Raw genomic sequence first — 13,303 nt, 5'->3', positions numbered from 1 at the left:
CCAATCAGAGGGGGAAAGACCTTTCTCCAGTGGTAAATCATTGAGACTGAAAACCCAGAACCTGTGCATCCAGATTTTCAGCCTCCTGGGGAAAGGTGGCCTGAGAGGATGAGGCTAACCTCTGACAAAAGAGACGAGAGGCAAATGAGAGGGAGCCCTGATGGTACTTTCACCTCCTCTCTGATGCCCGTTCCATTGTGCCCCTTTCAGGGTTTAGTACAGGCCTGAGAACATAACTATGGCTTCATGCAGTCCTGGTTGCTGTTTACAGCCGCAGGAGCCCTAATACCTAATACCCCTACTATGGCCAGGGCGTTGAGCAAGAAGGCACAATTGACTAACTCATAGTCCTGCCTCAGGTATTTATAATCTAATGGTGTGATGTCAAAACTTCTGAGTATGGTAAGATGATTGATAAAATCTGGCCTTAACAAATCAATAATGGTATCTTTTTAAAATGTGAAGAATTAAGAATATAAAAAATTTTTCATTAGGTTGATTTATCGAAGATACATCACCTGAATATTAGCTTTCTTCATGACTGGGCTATTTCTGGTTTGATAGTTTGAAGAGGAGCAAGCCTGCTTATAAATGAATTTCCAAGATCATCTGTTAAAATCTTCTTCAGCCTTCGAGGGCTGTTTTCATAGCCACCTGCACCATTGGAATAAATCTTTCCAGAATGGTTAATTCCTGGACAATTAATCATTCAGAGAACAGTTCCCTGAACATAGTAACTGCTCAGTAAATGTTTATTGAATTAAGTCAATTACAACCACTTTTGTATAAAATTGCATGGAAAAGTTGGTAGTACGATTTGAGGTAGGTACTGCAGATGTAACTGATAATACTGTTAGAGATGTGTGGCCTTAAAAGATAGGCATGGTTATTTAGCTAGAAATGTGTATTAGGTGGAAAGAGAAAACTTGAAAGATTTTTAGATGGAAATGAGCCAGAAGGTCAGTTGGTAGGTACCAGGTGAGCACACCTGCAGTCACAAGAAGGGAGTGTGGCTTGCCGGAGAACTGACCATGAGTCAGCTCCATTCAAGCGAGTCCTGGGAATTTGAGCCTTGTTCTCTTCAAAACCTGCTGGTTAGATTCATGTGGACCAACTGGCGGGAATGGTTTGTGGGTAGATTTAGAAATGGAGCTTTTATCTCCAGTTGCTTCAACCTCAGCCAAAAGGCATGAAAATTAATAGCTCTCTTTCTTATATTTTTTTCTCTCTCTGCTCCTGCTCTTTCTGAACGAGGATCTTCTGAGTTGAATATTGGTCCAATTAAATGCGTCTGATTAAAACTGTCAAACCGAAAAGGAAGTGAGTTAAAAAAAAATGCAGCCAGAGTTGTGGATATCGAGTTACTGAGTTTCTGCTTGAGAACTGAATTATAAATAAATGTGTTAGGTAGTGGAATTTTGTTTTGTTTTCCCCAAAGGAGAAATATTCGCCACATGGAAACAAAATTTATTCAGCATACTTTCATTCTGTAATTGCACCATTTCTATTCTTAATTCTCTGAGTTTCTGATTTAAAGTGAAAAACACACGAAAACAGACTGTTGTGTAAAATTGACAGGAATGAGTGTGAACCTGGCTGTCAGAAACATAGGTGGTTGTAAATTAGCAATGGAAATAGCTTCCTATTGTGGAGGTTAAAAATAATGTATTTACAAGGAAGTTATTTACATCGGCCCTTCAGAGGCTTCCCCCGGAGCGAGGCTTAAGTTGGGAAAGCTTTGAAATCCACGGTGCCTGTGCACAGGAAGCGGATGCGGGACGCGGGATGTGCGCGGCTTTGCGACTACATGCCACGGTTCTGTGCTGGTGACAGATAGGAAAACGGAGTTGTCTCGCTGCCCGGGGGCGTCTCAGATTGTGAAAGAGAGTCAGAGGCAAAGCCTTGCTTGTTCTAAAGTTCGTGGTGTCCAATAAATTAATCCCTTAGGTTGCAGGAGTGGTTTGTTTTGAGCTTCCGGATGAGAGAGCCTTTTCTCATCCCGTCGTGCGGAAGGTGCTGGGAGGGTGCAGACCCCGCCGCAGGGGAGCTCCCCATACCTGGACCCGTGCAGCCTTCAAGAACGCCTCCCGTATGATGTTGAATGTGAAAAGAGCGAGCAGACGGAGGGCAAAAATATCTGTGGGAGAAAAATCCTTCTTGCTGCTGTTTTGTCAACTGAAAGCATATTTGTTTGTGCCTCTTAGGATTTTTCTCTAACCTTTGGGCGGCCCCACCTTTTCTTCATTCATTTCTCTTCCCTCACCTCTTGCTCGATCTCAGGGGACGCCAGAATAATTTCAGATATATTTCTCCTCAGGTTTCTGGTCTGGCTCTTTCTAAGTCATACCTTAAAATTATTTGGTGGGTTTATTACTTGAATAACCTCAATTTCAGTAGCAGCATCTTCGGAAAACCGATTAATAGAGTATTATGACTTTAAAAATATTCTTTTGTTTTTCTCCCCAAAGCCCCAGGACATAGTTGTATATCCTAGGTGTAAGTCCTTCTAGTTCTTCTATGTGGGACGCCACAGCATGACTTGATGAGCAGTGTGTAGGTCCATGCCCAGGATCGGAACCCGTGAACCTGCTGCGCAAACTTAACCACTCAGCCACCGGGCAGCCTAAAAAATATTCTTTATGGATCCGAGTTTTCTTGGAGTCCAGAAGAAAGTGTATCTGAGTGACTATGTCTGCTAAGAACGGAGGAATGGATGATTGAGAAATATCCAGATATTTTAGAGGACATCAGCCGGTCTGTTTAAAAAACGCTTTGTTTGTTTGTTTTGGCAAGGTTAGGAAAGTTACTTTAAATGTAGATATCAGCTATTTGTATCATTCAGGAATGTTCGGATCTCCTTATCACTGCTGATAAGATTAGAGTCTGAATTGACAACTTTAGTTTTTGACACACTTACCTCCTTTAGCACGTTGGGAGGGGGGAATATTTTTGCTCACTGAGGTTGTGGAGGGGGGAGGAAGTTAAGCTTGTCTTTGGGGCTTTGCCAGGAGACGTGCTGAATTCTGTAGGCATTTGAATCAATTTTTGACTGCAGCAAAAAAGAGGCAGAGAGAGAAGGGAGAGATCAGAGTATAATGAGTACTTACCTCTTAATGATTTAAGATGGAGAGTGAATACTGTCCTTATCTATGAAAATTCTCTTGCTGATATCTCTTTCTAGAAGGTGGAAAGATGGATGACTCGGGGTGGGAAGGCAGCTGCTCAGAGCTTGCTAGAAGTTGCCATTCAGAAGGCATCTGGCAGACTGCGTAGTGGGGCTTTGCAGAGCAGCCCTGGGCCAGGTGCTGAGAGATTTAAGTCCTTGGTTCTGGCATTAGCAGTAGGTTGCTGTGTGTCTTTGATCCACCAGGTAGCCTTCAGAGTATTTAATAGTCTCAGGAAAATGACAAGCCTGTACATGTGGTTGTAATTTTTTGTGATTCTCAAAACCTTGGTTTTATGTACCTTGTTAGTTGACCCTTATCATATTGGTTCTAGACCAATCTTGACTATCTACAGCTACTCTAGTATGACAAAAATATAATCTAAAAGTTTTAACTTTTGATTCATATATTTTCTTACGTTAGTTCATTTAGTGAATGTCAGTAAAGATCAAAGAAGAGCTTCTTCACGGAGATATTCAACTGTTCTTACTGTAGTGATTTTTAAATCTTTTACTTCTCTTACTATATAGGGCATAGTTCCAATGTGATTTTTCTGAAGGATGAGATATTTAAACTGAAATCAAGAAAGGTGGTTTGCCAAAGGAACATAAAATTAGCCCACTTTTTGAAATTGATGTTGACTGCTTGGTGTTTGGTAAAAAGCATCGCTACAAGAAGCCATTGGGGGGATGATTTCAGGAAAGATGAAAAATGTTGAAATCAAGTGGGAAGAAGGAAATGTGGCAAATCACAGGGAACCAGACTGTTTTTTAACAGAGAAAATTCAATTTTATCTGCTTTTTTTCCAGCAAATTCCATTTGATATTTTACATTTTCTTGATAACTTAATAAAGAATCTCAGGAAGGAGAGTTGCCGAACTTTAGCTTAGTGAGAGAGAATTTGTCATTTGTGACATTTCTTCTCTAAATAGCATAGGAAGATCAATGTATTAGCTGGTAGTTCATGCATTACTGGTCTAGCTGTTTCTATTCAGAAAGGAAACAACATGTTATACAGCAAAACTTGGCACAGTGGGGAATTTTGGCTCAATCCCTAAACATTGAACTCTGCTAGGGACCAGGTAGTGTGCTAGGGTGTGGGATATGTAGATAATAAAGCATCATTCCTGTCTTCAGGGAACAGCAAGTAACACCTTTTAGAAGATAAGCCGATAGTAGACAGGTAATTTAGAGTGGTATAAAATCAACATAAACAAAACATAGAAAGGTTGGCTCTCCATTCAAAATATGCACAGAATCTGGCCGCTTTTCATCACCTATAACTACCTTGAGCTGAGCCACCATCATCCTTCGCCTCAGTTCCAGCCTTGTCGCTGGTCTCTCTACCCTCACTCTCATACCCGTAGTCTCTTTTCCACACAGCAGCCAGAACAATCCTTTGAAAATGGAGGTCACATTATATCCAAACTCCTCCATTGGTTCCCAATTTCACCAGACGCAAAGGACCTTTCAGGAGTTTCAATGTCCTGGTGATCGGGACAGCCTCCTCCTTCAACACACATAATTTCTCTCGTCTTATTTCTCTGACTTCCTCTCCTACTGCTCTGACCTTCACTCACTGCGCTCTACTCACACTGGTTTCCTTTGCTGTTCCGTGGACACACCAGGTATGTTTCCACTTCAGGGCCTTTACAGTGACTCCCTGTGCCTGGAACACTCTCCCAGAGACAGCTGCACGCACAGCTCCTCACTTGACTTTGAAGTCTTTGCTCAGATGTCACCACCTCAGTGAAGCCTCGCCCTGACCACCCCATTTAAAATTGCAGCTCACCTCCTACCGTTACTCCCACTCCTTCTGGTCCTGCTCCGTATCCTTCTGCATAGCACTTATCATCCTCTGACTTACTGTATGATTTACTAGTTTATTGATTTTGTTCAACATCTGTCTTCCTCAGTTGGAACGTAAGCTCCAAGAAGGCAGGATCTTTGTTTTGTTCAACATTGTTCAATCTGGAACAATCTAGAACAATGCCTGGCATCTGATGGATACTCGATAATTCTTTGTTGAATAAGTGAATGAGTGAGTGAGGAGAGATTAATTGTGACTGAGAGTTCTAAGGAGAATCGTGAGGAAGGAACCTTTGAGCTGAGTGTTGACGGCTGAGCAGAATTGGACAGGTTATCTGGGGAAAGACACTCCAGATGGAAGGACTATCTGGAGCAAAGGTAGAAAGTGACAGAGTTCATGAGTGCTCCTGGAGTGGCTAGGAGTCCCAACTGACTGGGGCCTGAGGGGCAGTGAGTGGTAGTGGTGGAAGGATAAATTAACAGTCAGCAAGTAATTAAAGAGGACTCTTAGTGGAGTGAGGGGACAAAGTACTAATCGCTGCCTGTGATAAGGTGGCAGGCATGTTGGTGATTGGAATCGAGGCCTCTCTAATTAGTGGCATGCATAACGTGGGAGATAGTCTCACTTTAAGATGTCAGTAATGTGAATGGTGTTTGCCAATGAGATTTCCTTTTTATGTAGTACTTGACTGTTTTCCACACGTGGTCACATGCTTATTATAATTTAAGCTTCATAACAAATGGGTAGAGTTCTTGTAATATAATGTATATTAGGTATTATTTACATTTTTTGATAAACTTTTTTTAAAAATTGATTGCATCTTATATCAAACCAGCTAAGTGACTTGCCTGAGGTCATGGAGTTAGAAAGTGCGGAAGCAGCTTCCCGCTGTCTTGGGTCTCACACCCATGTTTTCCCACTCTGCCAGGCTGCCGCTCGAATGCTGACTCGATACTCAAGATGTCATGCTGGTTTTTAACAAGGATTGAAACTTCTTTCCATTTCCCCCAGTCATGGAAAATAGCAGTCTCTTCATCCAGTTACTTCTTTACCAGATCCATTTTTCTCTTTCCTCCTTTTCCATTTCAACTTATCTAGAATAATTAATAGAAAGATTAATCTATGTCATAGGTGAGTGTGGTTTTGCTTTTGCGTATTTAGCATTTTACCTTCTTTCAGGCTTATGCCAAGACTGTCTGACTCAGCACCTGACATTCTAGTAAGCTCGTTCCTGTCTTTCATGTGGTTCTTGGGTGGAAGGGAAGAGAAGCATGTCAGCAACTCCAGTCAAATGTCTTCACACTTTCTTGTTGCTCACTTTGGGATTAAACCTCATCTTCTTAATTCCCCCAGATGTTAGTAGGCAGGAAGAGGCGGAGGGAGAACTCAGTGAAGGCGAGCACTGGTATGGAAACTCTTCAGAGACTCCATCAGAAGCATCCTATGGAGAAGTCCAAGAGAACTATAAGTTGTCTCTGGAGGACCGGATCCAGGAGCAGTCCACTTCCCCGGACACCTCCTTGGGAAGTGCCACGCCCAGCAGTCACACGTTGGAGCTGGTGGCACTTGACGGTGAGGTTCTGCGAGACTCACTGCCATGTCAAGATCACCTCTCCCCTGGCGTGTCTTCTTTGTGTGACGATGACTCCCCAGGCTCCAATAAGCCCTTGAGCAGCAACTTGAGGCGGCTGCTGGAGGCCGGGTCCCTCAAACTCGATGCCACAGCCACAGCTAATGGCAGAGTGGAGTCCCCAGTAAACGTTGGCTCGAATCTCTCCTTTTCCCCACCATCCCACCATGCCCAACAGCTCAGTGTTCTTGCCAGGAAGTTGGCTGAGAAACAGGAACAGAATGACCAATACACTCCAAGTAACCGTTTTATATGGAATCAAGGTAAGTGGTTGCCAAACTCAACCACCACCTGCGGCTTGTCCCCGGATTCAGCCATCCTAAAACTGAAAGCTGCAGCCAATGCTGTACTGCAGGACAAATCTCTCACCAGGACTGAGGAGACCCTGCGATTTGAGTCCTTTTCTTCCCCTTTTAGCTCCCAGTCTGCCAGTTCCACCTTGGCAGCTTTATCCAAGAAAGTCAGTGAGAGAAGCTTGACTCCTGGTCAGGAACACCCGCCTCCGGCCAGCTCTTTCCTTTCCCTGGCTTCCATGACCTCCTCAGCGGCCCTTCTGAAAGAGGTTGCAGCAAGGGCTGCTGGGAGTCTTCTGGCTGAGAAATCATCACTGGTGCCTGAGGACCCTCTACCGCCACCGCCTTCAGAGAAGAAGCAAGAAAAGGTAACCCCACCACCTCCACCACCACCGCCACCACCTCCGCCACCACCGGCACAATCCTTGGAATTATTGTTACTCCCGGTTCCTAAGGGAAGAGTTTCTAAACCCTCAAATTCAGGTATGCAATCTTTTATTTCAGTCACCGTGCAGGTCTTTTTGACTGTAAATTGTGATGTCTTATTCATTGCCTTACTCGGTTGGGTTCCCCATCTGCTCTGAGGCAGGAATGAAAAAGCAGGAACGCAGCAAAATACCTTAAGTAAGCAGGGTAGTGGTCTTTCATGTATGTATTACACAAAGACTTCACAAATAGTTTTATTTTTGAAAGGTAATGAATAATCTTAGAGACATACAATACTCCTCCCTTTCATATAAATGATTTTTTTTTCTTACCAAGTTCAGTCTAGGTCCATACAAGATCTATTTAATGGGGGAAGATCAAAGCATCTTTGTCATGGAGTACGTGGCATCGTTGAACATAGGGGAGAAAAAACCCCAGCGCTTTTGAAACAGTGGACAAGGGAGAGCTCACCCTCCTGCTGCCCCCATTACAAACAGACTTTTGTATAATCAGTAACTACTCTGCTCTAATTTATCACACTCTATACTTTTATGTTAGCATTTTTATTACTTTTTTGTGGAATTTAAGCCTTTTTCACTTATCCTGTTCTTCTCTAATTTCTTGTTGTAGAATATTGTCATTCAAACATAATCAAAGCGTTTCCTGCAAATGCTTTATTTTATTCAAATCCAATCAGATTCTGAAGGAATGTGCATGTGGAAAATTTGAATCACAAGTTTTTCTTGTTGGGACAGTCTTTCCAAAGGAGAAGTCGCTGTCTTATAGAGCCTTGACGTTCACAGTTATTCATCGGAGGGAGAAATTTAGTCACTTGAGTTCTCACGGTGGAAACATCATTTCTTGTATTGGTTTGTTTTTAAATTGAGCACATGATGAATTCATGGTCCTGGACATGGATGTATGGAGTTTCAGATGTCTCTCAAGGATATCCTGCCAGACTGGTACAGGAAGTAGTCTGTGTGTGTCTTCAACAGTATAAACAGTGCTGTTGTGTGTATCTAGCCAGCTTTTGATTATTTGCAGCCATATTGATGAACAGTGCTTAGAATGGTAAATAATTGACTGAAGGATCGCAGCTAACATCAAGTTGATGCATTTATGACAAATTGCCATTTAAATTGCTGAGTGAGCTATATGCACTAATTATAATGACTTTAAAACTTGTGTAAACAGCAGAATAGAACTAAGAAAATGGATATCTGGAACGGTTATGACTTGAAGTGATCCAAATCATTCACTCCAGAGTTTCTGAAGTGTCAGTAAAATCCTGAAATGTTTATCAATTCTGAGTTTCATTTCTCCTCACTTCTCACCTGCCATCTGGTGACATAAAGAGAGAAATAACTAAAATTAGGAAACAAGGAGAAGAGCAGAGGGAGGTGGGTAACTTTGCAATGGAATAAATCACTCCTGGTTTGTAGAAATAGCCCTTAGGGGTAGCAGCAGAAAGAGGTGGATGGCTATATGTAAAACATAATTTTATAAATATTCTGTATCTGGATATTGAATAAATGTATTAATGGCGTTTACACTGTAAATTCACCTGGACATTAGTTACTTGGAAAAGTTTATACAAAATTAACAATGAACTTTAGTTGACTGAAGACTTGGAAAGAAATAGCTGATAAATTGTGCCTCCTGAAGACAAACTCTAGCAGCTTGGTCATTTTTAAGTGCCTTAGACATAACCAGTATTAGTTGTGAAGTAGAATTTTTTCCCTCAAGTGACTGGATGCATGTAAAGCTGAGAAAGAGGTCATGAACTTCCAGTGTGGGGTGGACTTTTCGCCTGTTTTGTTGTAGGATATACACATGGGAGAAAAGATATGCTCCCTTTTTGGTTTAAATGCCCTTAATCCATGCCAACATCTCAACAGACTTCTCAGCAGAATTTAATATGGAGATCTATAAGGAATTGTTTTTCTTTTCTTTTTACTGAATTTATTCTATTGCTGAAACACTTCTTATTTGAATCAATGAAAATGTTCATATTGCCAGAGGAGAGAAAGGAACTTCTCTGATCTGGGCTCTGCAACCCCTTGCTAATTGACTGGTACCTGGGCCCCCTGTTTCCCACACGCCTCTGTTCGCAATCCAAGCCTTGGTGAAGCAGCTCCATTGACGGAGTAATTGTATTAAAGAATCATTCCTTTTGTAAAACTCACACCAGAGGAAAGATCGCTGCAAAGAAAAACATGAGGGCTCTTGAAATGGTCACTCAAAAAATGTTCCGTGTGTCCATGTGGACACATCCTAAATTCGAGTTTCTTACTGCGTGGATTGGAAAGAGGGGAGAGGGTGCCTCTGTGCGCTTTTCACTTAAAGCGAATGCCATCGCTTCCCAGCATCCTAACTAGATTATGGGTTAGGAAGAAGTTGATAGAATATCTAATTTTGTTATTTATCTTTATATGATTTTGTTGGTGTTGCTTGGATCGCTGAGTTTTGAGTCTCAGTGGAAGAGAAGGGGGTCTTCCCTATCTTCCCCTCCCGACTTCTTCCTCCTCCCCTCACCCTTCTACACACTCTACTGTTTGTCGTAGGACAACCTGGGGGCTGGATTCGTATGTAATTTGGCTCTCCCTAAAAAGCATTATGGGAATGTGGTGAGAGCCCTCACCCGCGTTTCTAAACATTTCTCATTATTTTTTTCCCTTTCCCTTAGAAAGAAATCTTAGTTTAGTTCAAAATAGATAGGTGGACTGACCTCTTGCAACAGGAAAAGGGTTTCTGTTGCCTAATGACTTAAATAAACAAATAATAAGCAAAAAAAAAAAATCCACAAAAATAGACTGCACACCATCCTGATTTCAAGCAAGGCTTACATTTTAAGGCTATTTCTCAAAATGTTGCAAAAAGGGCATATAAAGTTGATTCTAGAGTTACAAAGAGATATGTGCTAGAAAAGCCAATCCTGTGTTGAGTAATTTAGACACCAGGATTTCTTTGACCTTCTTTAGGTCAAGGGAAGTCCAAACCATGAAAAAAAAAGTGTCTTTTAGGTCTGACCTTACTCCTCTTTTTTGAACAGGACTTGGTTGTCGCCAGGTCATGGTGTATTTAATTCCTCTAAGAGCCCATCGCTGGAGAGCCTTTCCCCCTGCAAGAGAGAGGTGACACTTGAGGAGGAGGTTTCTTTCATGTGACCCCACGCCCCAGCACATGCTACACGGCTCCTCTGAAAGGGGCACGATAGAGAGAAGATTATGTCTGTTTGCTATAAAGATAAATGTCACACATTGACTCAATTCTCTTTGAAGCTACTGTTCTGTTGCAACTCAGAATAAAATAAATGGTTTTTATTTTAAAGACAAAGTTTCTTGTAGAAGGCCAACAAGAGTCCCAGGATGCCAGGCTCCTAGTTAAAAGAAATAACGAGGAGAGTTTCAGAGAGAGGGTCTCCAAAACATCTTATTTTCCTGAGTAAAATTTATGTGCTTAGAAGCAAGCTGGTCTCATACAGCTGAGAGCCAAGGATATTTTCTCGGTCAAAAGATAGGGTTTTCCGGCTGCTGGTTTTTTTTTAATCTGATGTTATTAACATTATGGCAAAAGCATAGTAAGTCCAGAAAGTGAGGGAACCTCTCCAGATACTCCCATTAGATCGATGATTATTATTGCCGTAATCTGGGAATGATCACATGCAGGAACTTGCTTAGAAAATAAACTTTTTTAATTGAGATTCAGGACTGTCACGGATCTCAATTATAGTTTCCCAGTGGTTTAAAGTTAGACCTCATAAGATATCAGACTTGTCTCTCAGTTATATTGACTACTTACCTGTTGTTAAATATGCATTGATAGTATCCATATCAATAACAACAGGTAAACCTAATGATATCCATTGCAAACATAGCTTTTTGTCTCCCTGAAGTAGCATTTGAGAGATATGCCCAAGAAATTCCATTAAAGATGTTAAATCCGTGTACATTGTTAGGAAGGAAGATGGGTCCTCCTACGCAGATATGCACCAGTAAGTTAGTAGGCCTAGAGATGATGACAGTGCCCGGATTATGCACACCCGGGGTCACCTGGCATCTTGAACTCCTTTGATGAGTATGGTAAGGTCTATAGGGAGAAACTACCCACTTGCGAATTATTGTGATTTTCTGCGAATTGCCTCGTAGGATCTAACAAGACAAAGTTTGATTTCAAAGCCTACAAAACAATTAAATTTGTTTTAAGAATGCCTACCTCGAGTTAAAGCAATTGAGTTAATAAAACCCTCCATGATTTTTTTTTTTTTTTTTTTTTTTTTAGCCCAGTGAGGTCTTGTTGTTTTGTGGATTTATGTGTAGACAATAGGGTCGAGCACCAAACCGGAAGTGAAGAGATTGGCTCTAATCCCCACCCTGCCACTGACCAGCAGAGGGATTGAAGTATACACCTCAGTTCAGCTTCCTCAACTGTTAACTGAGCTGGTTGGGAATTATCTCCAAGATTCCTCCCTGCTTTAAAATTCCTTGCTTTTTCTTTTTTTGCCTCTCTTTTTGTATTGACTCAAACTTTTTTTTTCTATTTTTGAATTAAATACGTTACTTCTTAAAATTCTCTATCAAATCTCTTACAAGATTGTCTCTGCCTTGGACAGATCTTGTCCATTGTAAACAGTTTAACGTATATCATTGTACTTTATTAATGATGTAATCACACTGTATGCATTTTTAATATCAGCTACTCCAAAATTCATTTTGGAAATAGGTGAGGCAGAAGTACGTGCACATCTCCCTGTTACACACACATTCATTCAAGATGTTTATTGGTGTACTGTGTGAAAGGCATGTACTCTTGGCTTAACACTACTTCCACTGGGACTTCCTGGCGGCTTCCTCTACCTTTTTCTTCCGTTTCCAGGACTTGTTTCATTTTTTGATACTCTCTTTATCCAGCCCTTTCCACTTAATCTCATTACAGTCCAACACACAGTTATTGAGTTGCTCGTTGTACCTGGCACTGTTTTGGGTGCTGGAGACAAGAAGGTAAGGACTTCCAGCCCTGCCCCAGCCACTTCCTCCCTCCACCCTCTTCTTCTTCTCCCCTCCTCTCTTTTCCATCTTTCTCTTTTCCCTCTTGAGCTGAATTTGGCCATCAGAGTTCTGTGTAGGCTGAGCTGAACCCTACCTGAGCAGCACAGCGAATTCCTGATGCTTTATTTCCTCTTGGCTCCAGTGATAAGCTTCCACATTGGGCCAGGCCCTGAGCTGTAAATTTATCATGTGATGTCAGCTATTTAAATTTACATCTGCTCTGATGGTGAGTTTCCTGCTTTGGAGGCTTTGACTAGAGTTTATTGTCACTACTATTCCTACAACAGCTACTACCAATAGCTTCCATTTACTATGTGACAGGCGTTTTACACACATTTATTATCTCTTTTATTTCAATAATATTATTGCCTATAAGAGAACATGTTTTGTCCAAAGGAGCCAATTAGCAGCTATCTATCCCACTGGATCTCTTAGCATTGGGCAGAATTTAGTTTTGTTTGCAGTGGTGGTAACTAGCTTGTGATATATTTGGTGGAAGTTGTTTACCAGACAGTTGTAAATTAGGTAAAATTATGAACATTTCAATCCTGTTGCCTCTAGAATGTGGGGTTCTTTCTGAGGAAGTGGTCATATTTCCTTACGCTCTAAATTTGAGTGAAATTTACAGCTGTCAGTTCCTTGAAAATAGTTTGGCGTACAAAGTAGAAATACATCCTTACTTCCTCCCTTCTCTAGAGTAACTAACAGTATCATAGCCACATGGAAGGGCACCCTACTAAAATATGAAAATTTTTGAATAAATAAAAATGCAAATGTTACCGGGGGAGATTAATGGTCAACTTTGAAAATCGATCATTATATTCTGGTTACTTTTATCATTTGGCTTCTGTCTTCTTCCTTTCCTGCCGTGATCAGTTAAAAATCTCAAATAGCTATAGTAGGGTAGCTATTTGAACACACACCTTGTATTT

The 13,303-nt window shown here is 41.4% G+C and overlaps 1 protein-coding gene across 11 annotated transcripts in view; it reads left to right on the top strand.

Annotated features, from left to right (window-relative positions):
- ZNF827 (zinc finger protein 827) overlaps positions 1–13,303 on the top strand; it is a 163,537-nt gene that overhangs the window by 26,239 nt on the left and 123,995 nt on the right. For all 11 annotated transcript variants that reach the window (XM_044767168.2, XM_044767172.2, XM_044767171.2 and 8 more), the window contains exon 2: positions 6,328–7,380. In XM_044767168.2, the coding sequence (XP_044623103.1) occupies positions 6,328–7,380 (1,053 nt within the window). The remainder of the gene's footprint in view (positions 1–6,327; positions 7,381–13,303) is intronic.

The sequence above is a fragment of the Equus asinus genome, chromosome 3, assembly GCF_041296235.1.
Source record: "Equus asinus isolate D_3611 breed Donkey chromosome 3, EquAss-T2T_v2, whole genome shotgun sequence".
Classification (NCBI taxonomy): Eukaryota; Metazoa; Chordata; class Mammalia; order Perissodactyla; family Equidae; genus Equus; species Equus asinus.
The sequence above is the reverse complement of the archived record's forward strand: the minus strand, read 5'-3'. Positions and strand labels throughout refer to the sequence as shown.